Raw genomic sequence first — 16,616 nt, forward strand, 5'->3', positions numbered from 1 at the left:
AGAGAGGACAGAGGCCATGGCTGTTTAAATCCACGTGTGAAGACAGCATGCTTAATGAATGCGAGGGGCAGTGATTGATTATGTTCTGGGCTGAAAGCTGCGGCGCTCCGTGAAGCACTCTTACATCTGGGCTCGCTATGGAAAATATGAAGGAATGTTGAGGAAGCTTATTTGCAGAAGGATATGTACTTGTAAGCAATTTTCTCTTCTTAAATAATGTAAAGGAATTGAAAAATGTGAAGCAGATTGTCTTCTCTCCGTCTCTGAGACAGAGTGGCGAGCAGACAAAGGCCTCTTTTATAAGGGCATGTCTTTGACAGAGTACTGTAAGGTCCTTATAAATGAGCACTGGGGGTGTCTTGTGATGGGAGAATGTCAGTGGTTATTTAATGTTAGAGTGGGGCACCGATTCCGCTTCAGTGCACCTCAGCTGGTGTCCTGAGAGTTACACCCATGCTGAATTTGCCATTTGTAGATATGCTGAAAAATATGATCTTAGTTCAAATTATTATTATGAGCAGAAATCAATGGGTGGCAAAGAAAAAAAAGGGTTTTGTAACAATAATGTACAGTAGCTTGGTTTTCTGTTCTTTTCTGTACTCCCGTGCCCTGGTTTCTTTCTGTTCTTTGTTTCTCTTTCTGTTCTGTACACGTGCTGCTGGCAGATTTGATGTGCAGTTCTGAATGTGGTGCTGTCATTCTGCACTGCTTAGATGAGAAAATGCTGATGGGTTATTGAAGTAGTGTTCTGGTTTGATAAATATATAGTGCTTAGTTTGCACACTTAACAAACAGGGAGATGCAATTGTAATCCAGGCATCCTCAGAACTGTGGGTGGGCTGGTTTGATTGTTGGAGTGTTGTTTCTTTGCTAATGCTCAGAAAAGCCTGTGTAAAAAAGAAATGATAGTCTATTTAGTTGCTAAAATGCTGCAGGAATGTAATGCTTTTAATACCTGTATTTTTAACTTTTGATTTATTATATGAAAGAGCAAACCACACCCTCTTCTCCCTTCAGAGGGCTGAGGCTTTAAAATGTATATAGAAGAGGAAGTGAGTTAACTAAGGCTGCATCAAGGTAGCCTGAAATGCAGCTGATGGAGAATTTTATTACCTGATGAAAGAGGTTATGAACTAGTAAAAGTACCTTTTGTTTCAAATATGACTGACTTTCTCCTGGCTGTTAATACACCTATATGTCAAATAATAGCTCGCTAAATATTTATATAGGAGCTTTTGAAATAAGTGCAACTGGAACAAGTTTTGCTTAGAAGTTTTTTGATTGAATGGCTATCCAAGTCTTTCTGAATCATATTTTAAAGCCTATTTTGATCTGCCCTGACCTTGGTGCAACTCACACCAAGTAGTGTTTTTGAAATAATTTCTGTTTGAACTAGACTGTGTCTTTTTTGGGGGAAAAATTTTAAATTCTGCTTTCCCAAGAACTGCTTGTGGTACAATTCACTGGGTGATGCACCTCCTAACCTCACAGAGGGTCAGCCCTCTGATTATTGCAAAAAATGGAGGGGGGAGTGGTGGGGAAGAGAGGAAAAAGAGGCAACTCAGAATTTAATTTGTTTTTAATCTCTAGCCAGTTGCCTTGTTGTATATTTTTCTATTAGGTGAGAAGCAATATTCATAAATCACATTGGAAAACTGCATTAATAAATCTTCAGTAGCTGTGTTAACACAGAATGTAATCAAGCAACTTATTAGGAATCTGGCTAGACTAAACAATCTCTTGCAGAGAATTTTCATTTAATTGAATTAAAAACATATTTTCTAATCCTTTAATCGTTCTCATGATTGTTCCCTGAGCTCTTTTCAAATTAGTTTTGAATTACATATGTCAGAACAAGACTGGTGTCAACAGGGAGATAGCACAGTCTGGTCTCCATGGCTGCCTTCAGGCACTGTGTTAAAGAGACAGCCCACATCCTAATTATGCTTTATATTCTCTTTAGCTGTGTGACCTGAGATTTATCTGAGTTAAAGTTCTGCTCACTTTTGCCTTGTTCACTTTTTCCTGAACAACAGTACAAGTGCCAGTTAGTATTTTACCCCTTTGCTTTAGATTTGCTTTTTTCCTCTAGCCCATTCCCATATTTCAGGACATCTTAAACATCAAAATGAAGAGATGTCCTTGTTCACCTTTTTTCACTTTTTGGATGCTTTTGTGTACCTGCATTGGATGCTTTTTGGATGCTTTTTGTGTCGCGTTGTGATTGGAGAATGGCATAATGTTCACTGCTGCATATCAAAAATGTGGTGTGTATGTTTTTAGATGATCTGTGATAGTTCTCCTATGTCCAAGTGCTAATGAGCCAGTGTTACTTAGGGCAGAGAAAACTGAAGGTGTTTGAGCTGAGAACAAAACAGGCTTTTCTTCCTGTTCTTTTGCCTCCCCTAGAATATGCCTATACTGTTATCAAGTTATTTTTTTACTTTCAGAAAGCTCAGCCTGTATTAAATTTTGCTCATTAGTGTCTCACTAGGCGCCTGTATTTGTTACTAGATGTTCCCAGATGCTTTCCTGAGCAGGGATGGATTAAAGCACCTGCTTGACTTTTTGCCAAGTGAAAATTGTGTAGGAAATGTTCCTCATCTGGTGAGAGTGAGTGTATACTTTGGGCTGCTGGAGAGGGATGGGCATGAAGCTGGTCTCAAATTTTGAATGAAGTGTTCCTGTGGAGAAGCCAAGTGATGGGGGTGAGCTGGCTTTCTGGCCTCAATAATTACGTGTTCCATCTATATCAGCTGCCCAACTGCTTTGTCACCTTTCAACCTAAGGCTGTTTTTTCAAGTGAATTATCTAATCTGTGTAAAACTGCGATATAAGCAGTCCTTTGGAATTGAAGTAACCTTGACTGAGAATCAAAGTGGCTGTAATTCATTTTTGGTTAATTTATGTTCATGTTTGGTGGTAGAGGCTGACATTGGATGTACACAGAAGGTTCTATAAGGTTTCATGCACCTTATATTTATGTTTTTATGAATTTGAGGAAACTTTTTTGTATTTCCTTGTAAGGAATCTCTGGTGTTAATTTAAAGAGTTAAAGGGGATTTGTAGCTCCAGATGAGTCTGTGATTAATGGTCTGTGGTTCATCAACAACATGGGCATTGCTGTGTGAGCTTTCCTGGGTGACACTGTTTATCCTTGGTCTGGTACAGGCAGTTGCTGCTGAATCTTGGATTTGCTTGTGGTCTTAGTTTTGCTACAGTTCATGTCAAAAGAGCTCTTGGAGGCATAAATGTGAGAGATGCAAACTGTCAACACCCTAAGTATTATCTGGGGCTTGCATCTTTCTGCTGTAGATTTGAAGTTCATTCTTTTCATCTGAATGAATTCATTGAAAGGGTTTATAATGTAGTGGCTGCAATAGCAAAGGATTGGGTTCAGTGAGCTGGTGGTATTCCATGACTAACTGGATTTTAGCATGAGGACACTGCTGAGATGGGAGCTGGCAGAGCAGGCTGGAAAATGTGGCATGTTTGCTATAACACTGGCATGTTCCTTGGGACATCCCTTTGCTTCATTGATCTTACAGCTGAGTGTGGCTTTTTTGGCAGATAAAATTTTTGATGATGAAGACTCCGTGGATGGAAACAGACCTTCCTCAGCCAGCTCCTCTACATCTTCAAAGGCCCCTGCAAACTCACGCAGAGTTGGGATGGGCACTACCCGCAGACTTGGCTCTGCAGCTCTGGGCTCCAAGTCTTCAAGTAAGCCAATAGCCTGTATAAATTGGTGTGTCTGTGAAGTATTTACAGTGTTCATATTGAGCTTCTTGCAAGCACTTCCAGACTGGCCCCAAAATCCAGTAACAAATTTGTTCCTATGCAGTCATTATGTCTGTGATCTCTGCATGCCACAGCCAGAGTCTGGTAGGATGAATCTCCAAGCAATCCCCACATCCCCATAATTTATTTTGCATTTTGTGAGAGGTTGCACCTGTGTGGTTGTGCACTGAGGGTTATGGGTAAATCATGTTGGTGCTCCAGTGTGTAGATTTTTGCCTTTGTAGTTCCTACTCTATCTGAACTGAGGCTGCTTATAGATACATAAGCTATATAGCCACCCTTCAGCCCTTGCAGTCTAAACCTGACACACTGGCTTTCTTTTAAGACCTTTGGGCATTGCTGGTAATGAAGGTGCAGAAAGAATTCTGATCAGTCATTCTGAATGTTAGCAATTATTCTACATGTAGCTCTAATTCTATATGTGTCCTAGGGAAAGGGAGAGAGTTCCCCATATCAGGCAGTCTCTGATCTGATTAGTATTCCAGAGGCTATTTATCTTCCTTATCATTCCTCTGTTTGTGCACCTGTCAGATACCCACCTTCATCTATTATAGATGGGATTAAATTCTTTAAAATAAAGTCTCCCATATAATTAAAGTAAGTATTCCCTTTCATCTTTCAAACTGTGTCCCCTAACTGTGAGTGACTACTGTAATGACTTCCTTAATGTGCCCTGTGTGCCTATGAGTTGAACGATGCCATGAATGTCTCACCAGTGCCTGGCATTGAATTTCCTTGCCTCTGCTTTCATTACCTCTGCTGCACTCCCAGGCTGCATGGGTAGTGAACTTTCTCCTAAGTGCCTTGATAGCTGGTGGTTTCTTAATTGATTCTCTTGTTGATAACAAGATTGAAAAGGCTTTTTCATTTTTGTGTCAGCAGCCAAAGAGGGAGCAGGTGCTGTGGATGAAGAAGACTTCATTAAGGCATTTGAAGATGTCCCAACAGTTCAGGTAAATAGAGCTACCTGTTAAGCCATGCTATACTAAAAAGCAGAAGGTGGATATAGAATCTCATGCTAATCACTGGCAAGTTGTGCTTCATTAAGGGGGAAGCAGGTTAGAAGTTGAAGGGAGGCAAGTTTAAAATGGTGGGATGTACTAGCAGTTTATGTGAAACCCTTTGGAAACTGAAAGAAGCAAAAGTGACTTGGGTCTCAGGGATCGCTGCTATTGTGAGTGTGACAACTAGACCATAAATGTTTACTGATTTAGCTGGATAGCTGAGATGCATAATGTATCCCTTCTCCTTCACTGGAGGTTTGTATTTGGGACAGCTGAACAGCACATATGTCCACTCATGATCTTCTGTAGGTCTTGACTAATATAGCCATTAGTAGCTGTAGAAATGCTGCTTAAAATTGTGAAACTATAGTAAAATAATGCAATATGATCCTTCAATCGTGATAATTCCTAAATTTTTGGTTGCAGGCAATGGGTGTAAATTCTGTGCATTATGCAAAGCCAGTTGTGTCTAAGGCTAACACATGATGTTTAAGCATTGAGGTGCAAAGGACATAAGAAGGTAGTTGGGAAGTGATCTGATTTTATGGAGTAAATCCTGCATTACGATGCTACTCTGTATTTCAATCTGTAGATTTATTCCAGCCGGGATCTTGAGGAATCCATAAACAAGATCAGAGAGATACTATCAGATGACAAACATGACTGGGAACAGAGAGTTTCTGCGGTAAGTAGTGAATTTAGATAGGATCTCTATTAATATAAGCTTTTTCTACAGTGAGCTTAATCCCACTGAGGGTACTGGGAGATCCTCAGACTAAGGCTGGAGTGTAGTTTTAGTGGTGAGCACCTGTTATGTTCCCCCGAATTTGAGGGAAACGTTTCCTTGTGAGGTTGAATTTAAGCCACATTTGTGAGGGAAATTGCTGTTTGATATACAAGAGTCTGTTGAGACAGCATCAGGTTGAATTGGAAGTTGTGCAGCAAATCCAGGTGCAAAGCTAGAAATTTGCTAGCAGGTGCTAAAATCAAAATGTCAAGTCTTATTCAGAGTATCTTAAAACTTACCTGATAAAGCAGAAAATTACTTTGCTTACAGAGAACTTGTTTATACTTCTACAAAAGGGAGGTATAAAATAATTTATCAAGAATCTACACACTTAAGTTTTGAATAAATAAATATGACTGCGGGAAGTGTGGAAGTGGAAAATTGGATGCCATATGCATGTCAAGACCAAATACTATTTATTGAGGTGAGCTGTGTTTTCATGGTACAGATAGATGCACAGTCTTGTCTACACAGTAGACTTTCATCACTGCTGTTGCAGCTTTGTCTGTCAAACTCTGTATTACAGGTCTGAGTGGCAGACTTGGCTGATTCAGCTTACTTCTGTTTAATTTTATTTCTGTACTGAGTAACAGGCAGCTGAAATTGAGCCCATGTGCAGATGTAGTAGTGCAGGGGAGGGCCTGTGAAGGTGTCAGAGGATTGTCTGTAGGATGAGATGGTGGTCCCTGTAATATTAATAGGAAATTTCCCATTTTGATGGGGTCAGGGTTCCACTTCTGCCAGATAACTGTTCTAATGAAGTCAGTGGACACATTCTGGATATAAATCATTATTACCCAGGCCTGAGTATGAACCATGTCCTTTAAGTTTAGGTATCTTTTTAACATAAGAGTCAGCTCTGAGTTTGCTAAACATTAGAAGCTGCTGTAAATAGGGGAACAAACGAGAATATTTAAGATATCTTTTGATTTAAAAAAAAAATTGTTTGGGTTATTAACTATACACTTTGAGTAGCTGTATGTAACACTTCTGGATTTCTACAAGTTAGCAAGGATCTTCAGCTTATTGTACTTAGTATGTTAATTAACCCTGGGTTGAATATAAGATAGGAAGTAATAAAATTACTTGGACATCAAGAACCAAATTCCTCAATGCATGTTGATGAATAATTGCACAAGAAACCTGGAACCAGGTTTTGGTCTTGAACATAACTGTCCTTATATTTGCTGCTCATTAACAGTCACTGCTTTCTTTTATGCTCCTAACAGTTGAAAAAGATCCGCTCCTTACTTTTGGCTGGAGCTGCAGAATATGATAACTTCTTCCAACACTTAAGACTTTTAGATGGAGCATTTAAATTATCTGCTAAAGACCTGCGGTCTCAAGTTGTAAGAGAGGCTTGTATCACCTTGGGGTAAGTTTATTTTCTATGTGTGTTTGAAATGTGATGTAGAAGAAAAGGAACAGGCACTGGTTAAAACACAATTAGGATGCAGCTTGTGCTGCTGGTGTGATACAGTTAAAGCTAGAACATGATTTTTATGCACCTGTTTCAAACCCCATCATGTGGGCCACTAATTGTAATTCTGCCAAGCCATGTACCTGAGTATTAAATAATGCTGATGTGGTATGCTCAGAATGAATGAGCAAGCCATGCCTTCATGCACAGGCAGGGAGGGAAGCACTGAACAATAAAGCTGAAAATGTTTGTTTTGTTCTGGTTCGGATTGAGCTAGTCTTTATTTCTGATGGTCTATCCTTTATGAAATACTTCAAGAAGAAGTGTACTACAGTGTTCCTGGCATAATTTTTTTTTTTAATAGGGAGCTTCAGAGAAGTTGTAATAGAATATTTTTTGTTAGTTTATATCACCGTGATCCCATTTGTTTGATAAATAAATTTTTAGCTGTGCTAGTTACTTTATTTTATGCTGACCTTACGGTTTCTCAGGGTTCAGATGAATATAGGACACAAGTGTGAAATGAAAGGAAGGGAACTGTTTTTTGAAACATGGTGTTATCTGTCTTTTGGAGTTGGAGTGGAGGTGACAGTTGCAAAGATTGAGATGTCAGATGTGCTTATGTCACATGTTCTGTATGAGTCTGACTCACTTTATCTTCAGCTCACTTACCAACATGACTTCATTTTGTTTTTCAGACATTTGTCATCAGTTCTGGGAAACAAGTTTGACCATGGGGCAGAAGCCATCATGCCAACAATTTTTAATCTAATTCCAAATAGTGCCAAAGTCATGGCCACTTCTGGTGTTGTAGCAGTTAGATTAATCATTCGAGTAAGTATACATCAAAAGAGAACAGTGTTATAATTTCTGAACACTGCAGTGTTTCTGATGAAATATGAATGCTGCTGCAATAAAAATAAGATTAATGCCTAATCTACTTTTCTGATAGTGCTGGACTTGGCTGTTTCAGATGTTCTGCAGCCTTATGCAGATGATGCTTGTTAAGCTCTGCCAAAATAGTAGAAGAAATGTTTCTTCTTGCAGGACAAAAAATTAATCTCTCTAAGAGCTGAACAAACATTTTTCTTTGAAAAGGTTTTAGACCAACCTTGTAGCACAGACTCATCCTCTTAATTATGCTCTAAAATACCTCACAGACAGTCCATCTTTCTCAAAACTATTAGTTCACTATTAGTGGTGACTTCTCCCTAGTGATTCATTGGGTAAGCTGTAGGTAGCCTAATGTCTCTAAAATTGTCACCATTGGTAGTTTAGATCCTCCTGCAGTGACTTCAGCTACTTGACTCATGAGAGAGTGTCATTATAAGAGAATATCCAGTATTTATGAAAGGTATTTTAGCTGATAAATTATAAAATATTTTTAATATTAAAAATATGTCTATATCTCTTAGTGTTCCTTTATCTAGCAGTTCTGTTTTTAAGTATTGAGCAATAATAAGGATCTGAATACTGAGCTCAGGTGTGTGAAGGAGATGGTCTTTCATTCTATGAAATTGTTGTGTAAAGATTTCTTCCTGTTCTCGTTTCTTCTAGCACACGCACATCCCTCGGTTAATACCCATCATAACCAGTAATTGTACCTCCAAGTCTGTTGCTGTTAGAAGGTGAGAATTTAGTTTGTATTTACTGGTTTTCCCTAGTAAATAAATGCTTTCTGAGAATGTGAATGCATTTGTTATTTTTGAAAAGGGTTGAAAACACACTTAATATAAGAATGAATATCATTCTTCTCCATGATTTGAGTTCAAATTTGAAGCCAACTATCCTGCATAAACTGCATCATTGCAGAAAGGAAAAAAGCATTTTTCCACAAGGAGAAGTGGTTTTTAAACTAATTGTTGTCCTTACATGTTGTTATAACAACATATTATTTTGTAATAATATTTTGCATTTTTACAGACAAATTCCTATTCCCCACTCTGGCTGTTTGTTACAGTGACTTGTTTTCTTTGAGCCAGTAAATCAGTCTTACATGAAAACATCATCTGGAAGGGAACTTGGACTGAATGGTCTAATGGTCCTGTCTGCACTTAAAATTGAAGTGCTTCAGTCCTCTACCTCACTGGAAGACTCTTGCCTCCTCCATATACTTGAACTGGTTCTCTTTGAGTTAGTCAAAAGGAAAGGCTTTGTGGTTGCTGTGTTTGGTGACAAACCTTAAACACGTTTCAGCACACTTGTGCCTTAAGGCTCCTGAAGTGAGGAAGGGAGATTAAAGTTGGAAGGTCTGTCCCGCCATGAGTCTAACTGTGGGGTTTCTGTGTGAAGCCTGGACTGACAGGTACAGTATATCAGTTTCAATCTTCTGAGTCTGTATCCTGTTTAATGAAAAAGGAAGCTTCCAGGATTGTTTATAGCAAACCCTCTCTTCAGGCTTCCCTATAGAAAGCTGCCTCCAATTAATACTTCTGACTGTTTATGAACGGCTTTTTAGAGTTGTTGATATTTTTATTGAGGTCAACACGGAATAATTTTTATGTCCCAAAACACTTCTTAAACAAACATGGTTGTTCTTCAGAGTCAGGTATGGCAATGCTAGTGTGCCCCAATTAACTTAAACTCAGCATTTCTTCTCTTTGTTTTCTCTCCTCTCAGGCGCTGCTTTGAATTTTTAGACTTGCTGTTACAGGAGTGGCAAACACACTCCTTAGAAAGGTAAGTTCTGAATAGAAGTGGATTTGTTCTCTCCTACTTATCTGGGGAGAAGGAATTTATTTCCTGGCTCATTCTGGAGAAAGGATCTTTTAAGAGAGAAGATCATATTAGGTAGCTGTAGTAGAGATGTTTTTGCCACTCAAAAGAAGTGTGTATGCAAATACACTGTTTGTTCTGTAGTTCTGTCAGAGTTTGGTTAGTCTGTCTCCTATGCCAGCCTTGGAAAACCTGGCTGAGCAAATTCCTGAACTCAACAACTTTTGTTTAACAATTTTTTTTTCCCCCTTTTGTACCCTGAAGTGAGATGATGAGGTGGAGTCTGCTGCATGTCTTATCAGGAGCTTCGGAGACATATACATTACTTCAAACTAGTGACCAGTTGAAGTAATTGTATAAGGAGAGACTGGGACACAATTCTTTAGCCCTAGACTGCACAAGACTATTTTAGGGCTTAGGAGACTGTTCTTGAATCCAGGCAGTTTGGACAGCTAAGTAAAGGTCTCTGAAGGATGCTTCTTGCTGTTTCCTAGACATCAATTTGGATAAAATAAAACTGACTTGTAAGAATAAATAAATAAAGGGCACAAAAGATCCTTGATGGAAATGAAAGGATGTGGTGAACTGTTTGTTCTCAGAAACCAAGGCAAAATCAAATTAGCCATTTGCTCATAAGTGTGGCACATCTTTCTGAACTGATGGATAATATTTTCTTTCTTATTTCAGACACATATCAGTGTTGGCTGAAACAATAAAGAAGGGAATTCATGATGCAGACTCTGAAGCTAGGATAGAGGCAAGAAAGTAAGTGGAAGCTATTGTTGGTGTCTCTTCTTTCTCCCCTTCTTTGCCTCTGTTTTGTGAGTCAGTGATATTGCATGGTTGAGACAAAAATCCAGACAAGGAACATTCTCCTGACTTCCCAGTTGGTGGAAAAAAGAGAGGCTGAGGGGTGACCATTCTGTACAGTTCCCTGAGGAGGGGAAACAGAGAGGGAGGTGCTGACCCTTTCTTCCTGCAATCTGGTGATAGACATGTGGGAATGCTTTAAAACTCTGACAGGGGAACTTCTGGCTGGACATCAGGAAACATTTCTTTACCAAGAGAGGGGTCAAACACTGGAACAGGGTTCACAGACAGGTGGTCAATGCCCCAAACCTGTTTCAGGAGCACTTGGACAATGTTCTTAACAATAGACTTTAACTTTTGGTCAGCTCTGACTTGCTCAGGCAGCTGGACTAGATGTTTCTTATAGGTCCCATCCCACTGAAGTAGCCTATTCTGTTATTTGCTACTCTTGAAATAAAACTCCATGTGCTAGTACACTGCTAAATGGTGTCCTAAATTAAGGTAGTATTTTATGACATTTTAAAAAAAATTGTGCCTATCTCTAGGAAATTTTAATATTTTAATTAATTTTATTCTTTCTAAGATCTTAAGCATTTCCATTAATATGATCATACTTAGGGGTAGTATGCTGAGTAGCAGAATCATGCTTTTCTGAGCAGAACACTACAGGAACATTTTTGTGCAGAAAGAGGATGGTGCAAAACATGAAAACAATGAATAATAAATTTTATTAATCTAAGTGCTCTGTTTTAAGCAGTGGTGTTTCACAGCAGGATGCTTAAATCCTTTTGAAAGGCATCATGTCCATCATTGAAAATTAAAGTAGTCACTGAGACTTCACAGCAGGTGACTAGTTAAGCTGAATAGACAGCAAGGAGAACAGCATGGGACTTCAGAGAGCATGCTTAATTCTCTTCCTGTGTTTCTTAAATAGTAGTGTGGCTGATTGTGAGACAGAAATTTGTTTTCTTCTTGTGATGTAAGAGTGAATGTGGCTTCTCTGAGGAATGGTTGTCATGCACAAACAATTCTTGATTCATTTGAGCTAATGATCTTACTCTTGAACTGCCCATTAGTTGCCCCTTGAAAAGTACTGAGAGTGTTCATCTCCTTTGTGCCTCAAGAGTGAATAGTGTTTAGCCATCAGCCAGGAGGTTTGGACCATAGAGGAATTCTTCCCTCATCTTAAAATATTCTTTTATTTTCATCATGGCACTGATTTGAAGTCCATGTGAGCATCTCTTTGCTTTTCCTTGTTTTTTTTTTTTTTTTTTCCAAAAAGACAGGCAGCAGCCACAACTCAGTACAGAGACATGTCTCTGCAGCATTCTTGAAGACCTGTTGGTTAAACTTAAATAAGAAGACAACAGCTGGTGCTTTCCTGAATCAGGCTCATTCATGTGTGTTCTGCCTTTGGAATGTTTTTGAAGCAGCTACTGCACACCCAGTCCCAAACTATTGTCATTCTGGTGGGCCTGCAGTCTCCCATGTACAGTAGACAGCTGTAGGGATGAGAGTTTCTTCCCTAATGGAGCTTTGTTGGTTACTCTTGTTTTTCTAACAAATGCACCAAATGGTTCTTTTTGTCTTTTGTGCAGTTGTTTGAGCAATATGATTGTTGAAAAAGCTGTTTGTCTTAAATGTGTCAGAGCAGAAGGTGCTTGAAATGGCTGGCCTAAGGAGCCCACTCCTGGGATCAGTGAGAAGGGCTCTGGCTGTGCCTAGAATGTGACAAGGGTGTGTTCACAGTGCTGTGCATCACTTCCAGGTGCTACTGGGGTTTCCACAGTCACTTCAGCCGAGAGGCAGAGCATTTGTACCACACTTTGGAGTCTTCCTACCAGAAGGCCCTGCAGTCACATTTGAAGAACTCTGACAGCATCGTGTCCCTGCCACAGTCGGATCGCTCCTCCTCCAGCTCCCAGGAGAGTCTCAAGTAAGGCTTTCTGTGTCACTGCCTCTCCATTTCAACAGCTGCTGACAGCTCCATTAAATTGAAGGGAATCACATTGCGTTGTCTCATCTGGTCATTATTTGGATTATACACTTGGTTACTCCAAAATAGATTTATTTGGGTTTTTTTACCTAACACTTTTACCCCACACTTTTTTGTATGAACAACGAAACCCTGTACTGGCTTTAAAATACAATTATTATCTTGACTCAATAAATAATTTTCTAGGAAGTTATTTGTGCTCAGCAGATACTGTTATTCCTTTCAGTGCTTAAAACAGTGCTTAGATTGAAGTGCTGCCTTTAGCATTAATCCTAGAGGTAAAAAGCTGTCTCTTGCCAGATAAAAGAAAAAAATGACTAAATTAAACTTGAGTTGTAACTGCAGAGTCAATATGTAGCTCTTATGTTGAATGTATATATTTTACCTACTCTTAGATATACAATCCAAATGTCTGTGATTTAAGTGTAAGACCTATATGAAAAATACCCATAACTTACTGGTGTAACTTTTTAAATCTACAAAAAGTGTACTTTAAAATCTCATTTTGCACAAATAATGTGAGTACTATTTCTTAATGCTTTAGAAATAATTTCATGATGGTGCTGTATTCTTAAACAACAAGCTTTGTTAGTTTATTCCTGCATATAAATGATTTCCTAATTACTTGTGTACTGAGGGAACAGAATTGTGCTGCTCTTGATGACTGAAATACAAGTTTTGTTTTAATAAGTGTTTGTATTAACTTCCAGCCGTCCACTGTCTGCCAAAAGAAGTCCTACTGGAAGTACAACATCAAGAGGTGAGAACAGGAGCTGAAAAATGTGCTCAGGTGTTGCTAAGGTGTGAAATTGTGATACACAAAAACCAACTTTGATCACTGTTTACTGCTCCCTAAAACAGCAGCCCAGAATGTAGAAATTTTAATTACCTTTGGATTTCACACCATATTCTGTGCATCAGCTGCTGATAAAATAATGCTTTTAAAAGAAGTTAGTAAATCAATAATTTCTTACACCTGAAGGGAAGCCTAAAAAGCCTTGAACATTGTAGCCAAGGTATGTTTATCTTTGTAATAACTTGAATAAACTGTTGCTGATACTAAGACATGCAGCTACATAGTCTAATAGTGCCTTCGGTTTTGCAATTTTTGTTACTTATTCTCTGTGGTTTCAGCACTTACTGGAGATGTCTGCACACAAGTCCTACAATGTTAAATTCCATCTCATTGCTAATCTGTTTTTCTTGTCAGGTGGAATATTTAGGTACAGCTTTTTGTCCTAAGTAAATGCATACAATAATCTAAATAATACATTTTAATATAGAATATAATAGACAAAATACTGTTTATAAGATAAGCTGCCTTTTACACCTGACCAAAGTTGGGTTCTGGCTGGTTTGTCTGTAACTACACCTTACTGAGACCGTTGATTCAAAGAGATGTTGTGTAACTTACTTGACTGTGCACACAAATGCATGTTTGCTTCCAGCTGAGTAGTCAAGCTTCATGCTTAAGAGGGTGAGCATCAACAAGTGATGGGAACAACGATCCTCATGAGAAGATGAGGTGTTGGGAAGGAAGTTATTAGAACCTGGACTGAAGGACCTGCAGGTCTGTTTTGACCAGCAACTCTCACATGCCAGTGATGGGTACTGTGGTTGAACTTTCCCATCTAAACTCTGTTAGAAATTTCTTTTTACTGGCCTGACAGCCTTTTGGATCTTATCATTTAAACTTTTAGAACTTGATAGTTCTTAGAACTAGCATCAGGGCAGCATTGATGAAATATCTTTGCAGGCAGTGTGGGGAAGCCCACATTGCCCTGATAAAGCATTCTTAGTTGAGGTATTTCAGTGCCAGCAGGGAGTGTTAAAAATAGTACTTTAAACTGCTTGTCAGGCTCTTTGAAGCACACAGCTCAAAAAATTAATCTTCTTTATTCTGGATCTCCCACTCCCATCTGCAGCATCTACAGTAAGTACAAAATCTGTGTCAACACCAGGATCTCTGCAGCGATCCCGCAGTGACGTCGATGTGAATGCAGCAGCTAGTGCCAAGTCAAAAGTGACGTCTTCTGGAGCATCCACCCCCTTCAGTTCTGCTGCAGCCTTGCCCCCAGGGTCATACGCATCACTAGGTAAATCCACGTGTTCTACTCTTGCAGGTAGCTTCCTTTAGTAGCACAAAGTGCCTCGTAGTTTTACTGGAATAATAAACTCTGTCTAGAAGAACGTGCCTCTGAGATAGTTACCAGCTCTCCAGGATCAGTGTGTGATCTCTTGCCCTTTGGGATTAAGGAAAAAAAAATACAGCTGAACTGACTTGAAGCAACAGTTTTGAATTGTGCAATAATCTGCGTCTCACAGATTGAGGACAATGCTGCTCAATTCCTTTTGACATGTTCCCCTGTCTCTTTTCCTTCTTTTCCTTCCTTCCTTTCCTGAAACTGCTTTTCCATTGTTTTATGCTTTGAATAGTACCATCTAGTTGAGTTTGCTCGCGTTGTTTCACAAAGGAGAAAGATGGAGAAGCAGAGAGGAGGTTGGCCGTGCCATGTCATCAGACAGGATAAAAATATCTGTTCCTTATGCTGACTCTTTGGATTATAGCCATGTCATATTATTCCTTCAGAGCACTGTGTATCGCCTTCAGGTGTCTCAGGGTTTCTTAAAACAAACCTTGCATTGGATTTTTCTCTCCTGGAGTTGCTGTCGAAGGAGTCACAGAGGAGGAAATGCAAGGCAGTGATTGACACCGTATTTGCTGAGCTTCATCTCTTATTGTCAGCAGAGCTGATCACCTGAGCTCATTTCTCATTCTGCTGGTTTCACACTAATCTAATCTCAGAGTTGGCATCGATTTACCTTTACAGCAGGGAAGACACATAGGGGTCTGTGCTCTTGATTTAGGCCGTGTACATTGTCTTCACTGAGTAGGTTGAGGAGTTTCTTCTTTTAATGTAGGGCATTTGCTCTTTAACCTGTTAAAAAATAAGTGGTGAATTATATAGGGATGATTTTTATGGATTTGATTTTCAGACAGTTTTCTTAACCTGGACCTTAACCATATCTCAAATGTTTTACGTTGGCTTAGATGCTTTGGTTGTATTCGGTTCAGAAGCTGAATTCTTACTCTGATTTAAATTGTTTATAAGTGGCTCAAGATGCAGTGGTTACATTGCAGTCGAAGTGTAATTACAGAATGTGAATTTGATCACATGATGGTGGGCTTACAGGTGCAGCCACTTTTGAGTTGTGCTGCACTCTTGCTTCAGTGGCTAAACTGGCTTCAGTCTTGTTCCATGAGGAAGAATGAAGAGGGAGGAAGTATCTGCTTAAAGCTAACTTGGTCCTTGAAGCTTAGAGACTGAATCCAGTGTCAGTCTTGTTCTTCAACCAGGCTCTAGGAGAACAGTAGCAAATTCACTCTTAAGTGATGCAAACATGGCTGCTCCTGAAGGATCCTGCTTCCTTTTTAGCTAATAGGGACATTTATCACCTGCACATTTCCATGAGAGAAATGGTGAGGCAAACAATAAAAATGGAGTTAGGCAAAGGTTGGTTGTTGCAGGAGGGAAAACCTGCAAGTGTTTTCTTCTTACACATCAAGGTTTGATTTGCTGCTTGATCCAACTTTTTAAATTTCTTTAATTGTATTAAATTTTTTTTGCATATTTATTTAGCTAATATATAGTGCCCACTTCTGTTGATGTTACTGATTTTTCCCTATTAACCCTGTCCTTACTTTTCTTTAATTTGCCTAAAGATGGTACTACCAGTAAAACCGAGGGTAAGCAGTCTCTCTGTGTAACTGAGGTGTGTCCACAGTCGTACTACCCTACCTGGTCTCTGTTCTCAAAGTGTTACCTGGTTCTCATCCATGTTCACTGGTGACCTGCATGAAGTGTTGCATGGTTGTCCTGCTCATTTTGATGCCATGGGGTATTCTTCACTTTCTCTTTGAACTCCTCCCTGCTAAAAATCATTAGTCTGCTTTTATGACTCTGGTCACTAAGTTGCTGTGTGGCTTTCTCTATTTAAAGCACTGCTTTTGGTTGAAGGTGACCTGTGTATAGACTGAAAAAAAAAAAACCAACAAAGACAAAACTCCCAAGCAACAGAAAG

At 39.2% G+C, this 16,616-nt stretch overlaps 1 protein-coding gene across 1 annotated transcript in view; it reads left to right on the top strand.

The window, feature by feature from the left end:
- CLASP1 (cytoplasmic linker associated protein 1) overlaps positions 1–16,616 on the top strand; it is a 166,749-nt gene that overhangs the window by 73,633 nt on the left and 76,500 nt on the right. The window contains exons 9-20 of the mRNA XM_077784947.1: positions 3,571–3,723; positions 4,684–4,754; positions 5,398–5,490; positions 6,822–6,967; positions 7,711–7,846; positions 8,570–8,640; positions 9,632–9,691; positions 10,415–10,492; positions 12,306–12,473; positions 13,244–13,293; positions 14,459–14,629; positions 16,258–16,281. Coding sequence (XP_077641073.1) covers positions 3,571–3,723; positions 4,684–4,754; positions 5,398–5,490; positions 6,822–6,967; positions 7,711–7,846; positions 8,570–8,640; positions 9,632–9,691; positions 10,415–10,492; positions 12,306–12,473; positions 13,244–13,293; positions 14,459–14,629; positions 16,258–16,281 — 1,221 coding nt within the window. The remainder of the gene's footprint in view (positions 1–3,570; positions 3,724–4,683; positions 4,755–5,397; positions 5,491–6,821; positions 6,968–7,710; positions 7,847–8,569; positions 8,641–9,631; positions 9,692–10,414; positions 10,493–12,305; positions 12,474–13,243; positions 13,294–14,458; positions 14,630–16,257; positions 16,282–16,616) is intronic.

Source organism: Lonchura striata, chromosome 8 (genome assembly GCF_046129695.1).
Source record: "Lonchura striata isolate bLonStr1 chromosome 8, bLonStr1.mat, whole genome shotgun sequence".
Lineage (NCBI taxonomy): Eukaryota > Metazoa > Chordata > Aves > Passeriformes > Estrildidae > Lonchura > Lonchura striata.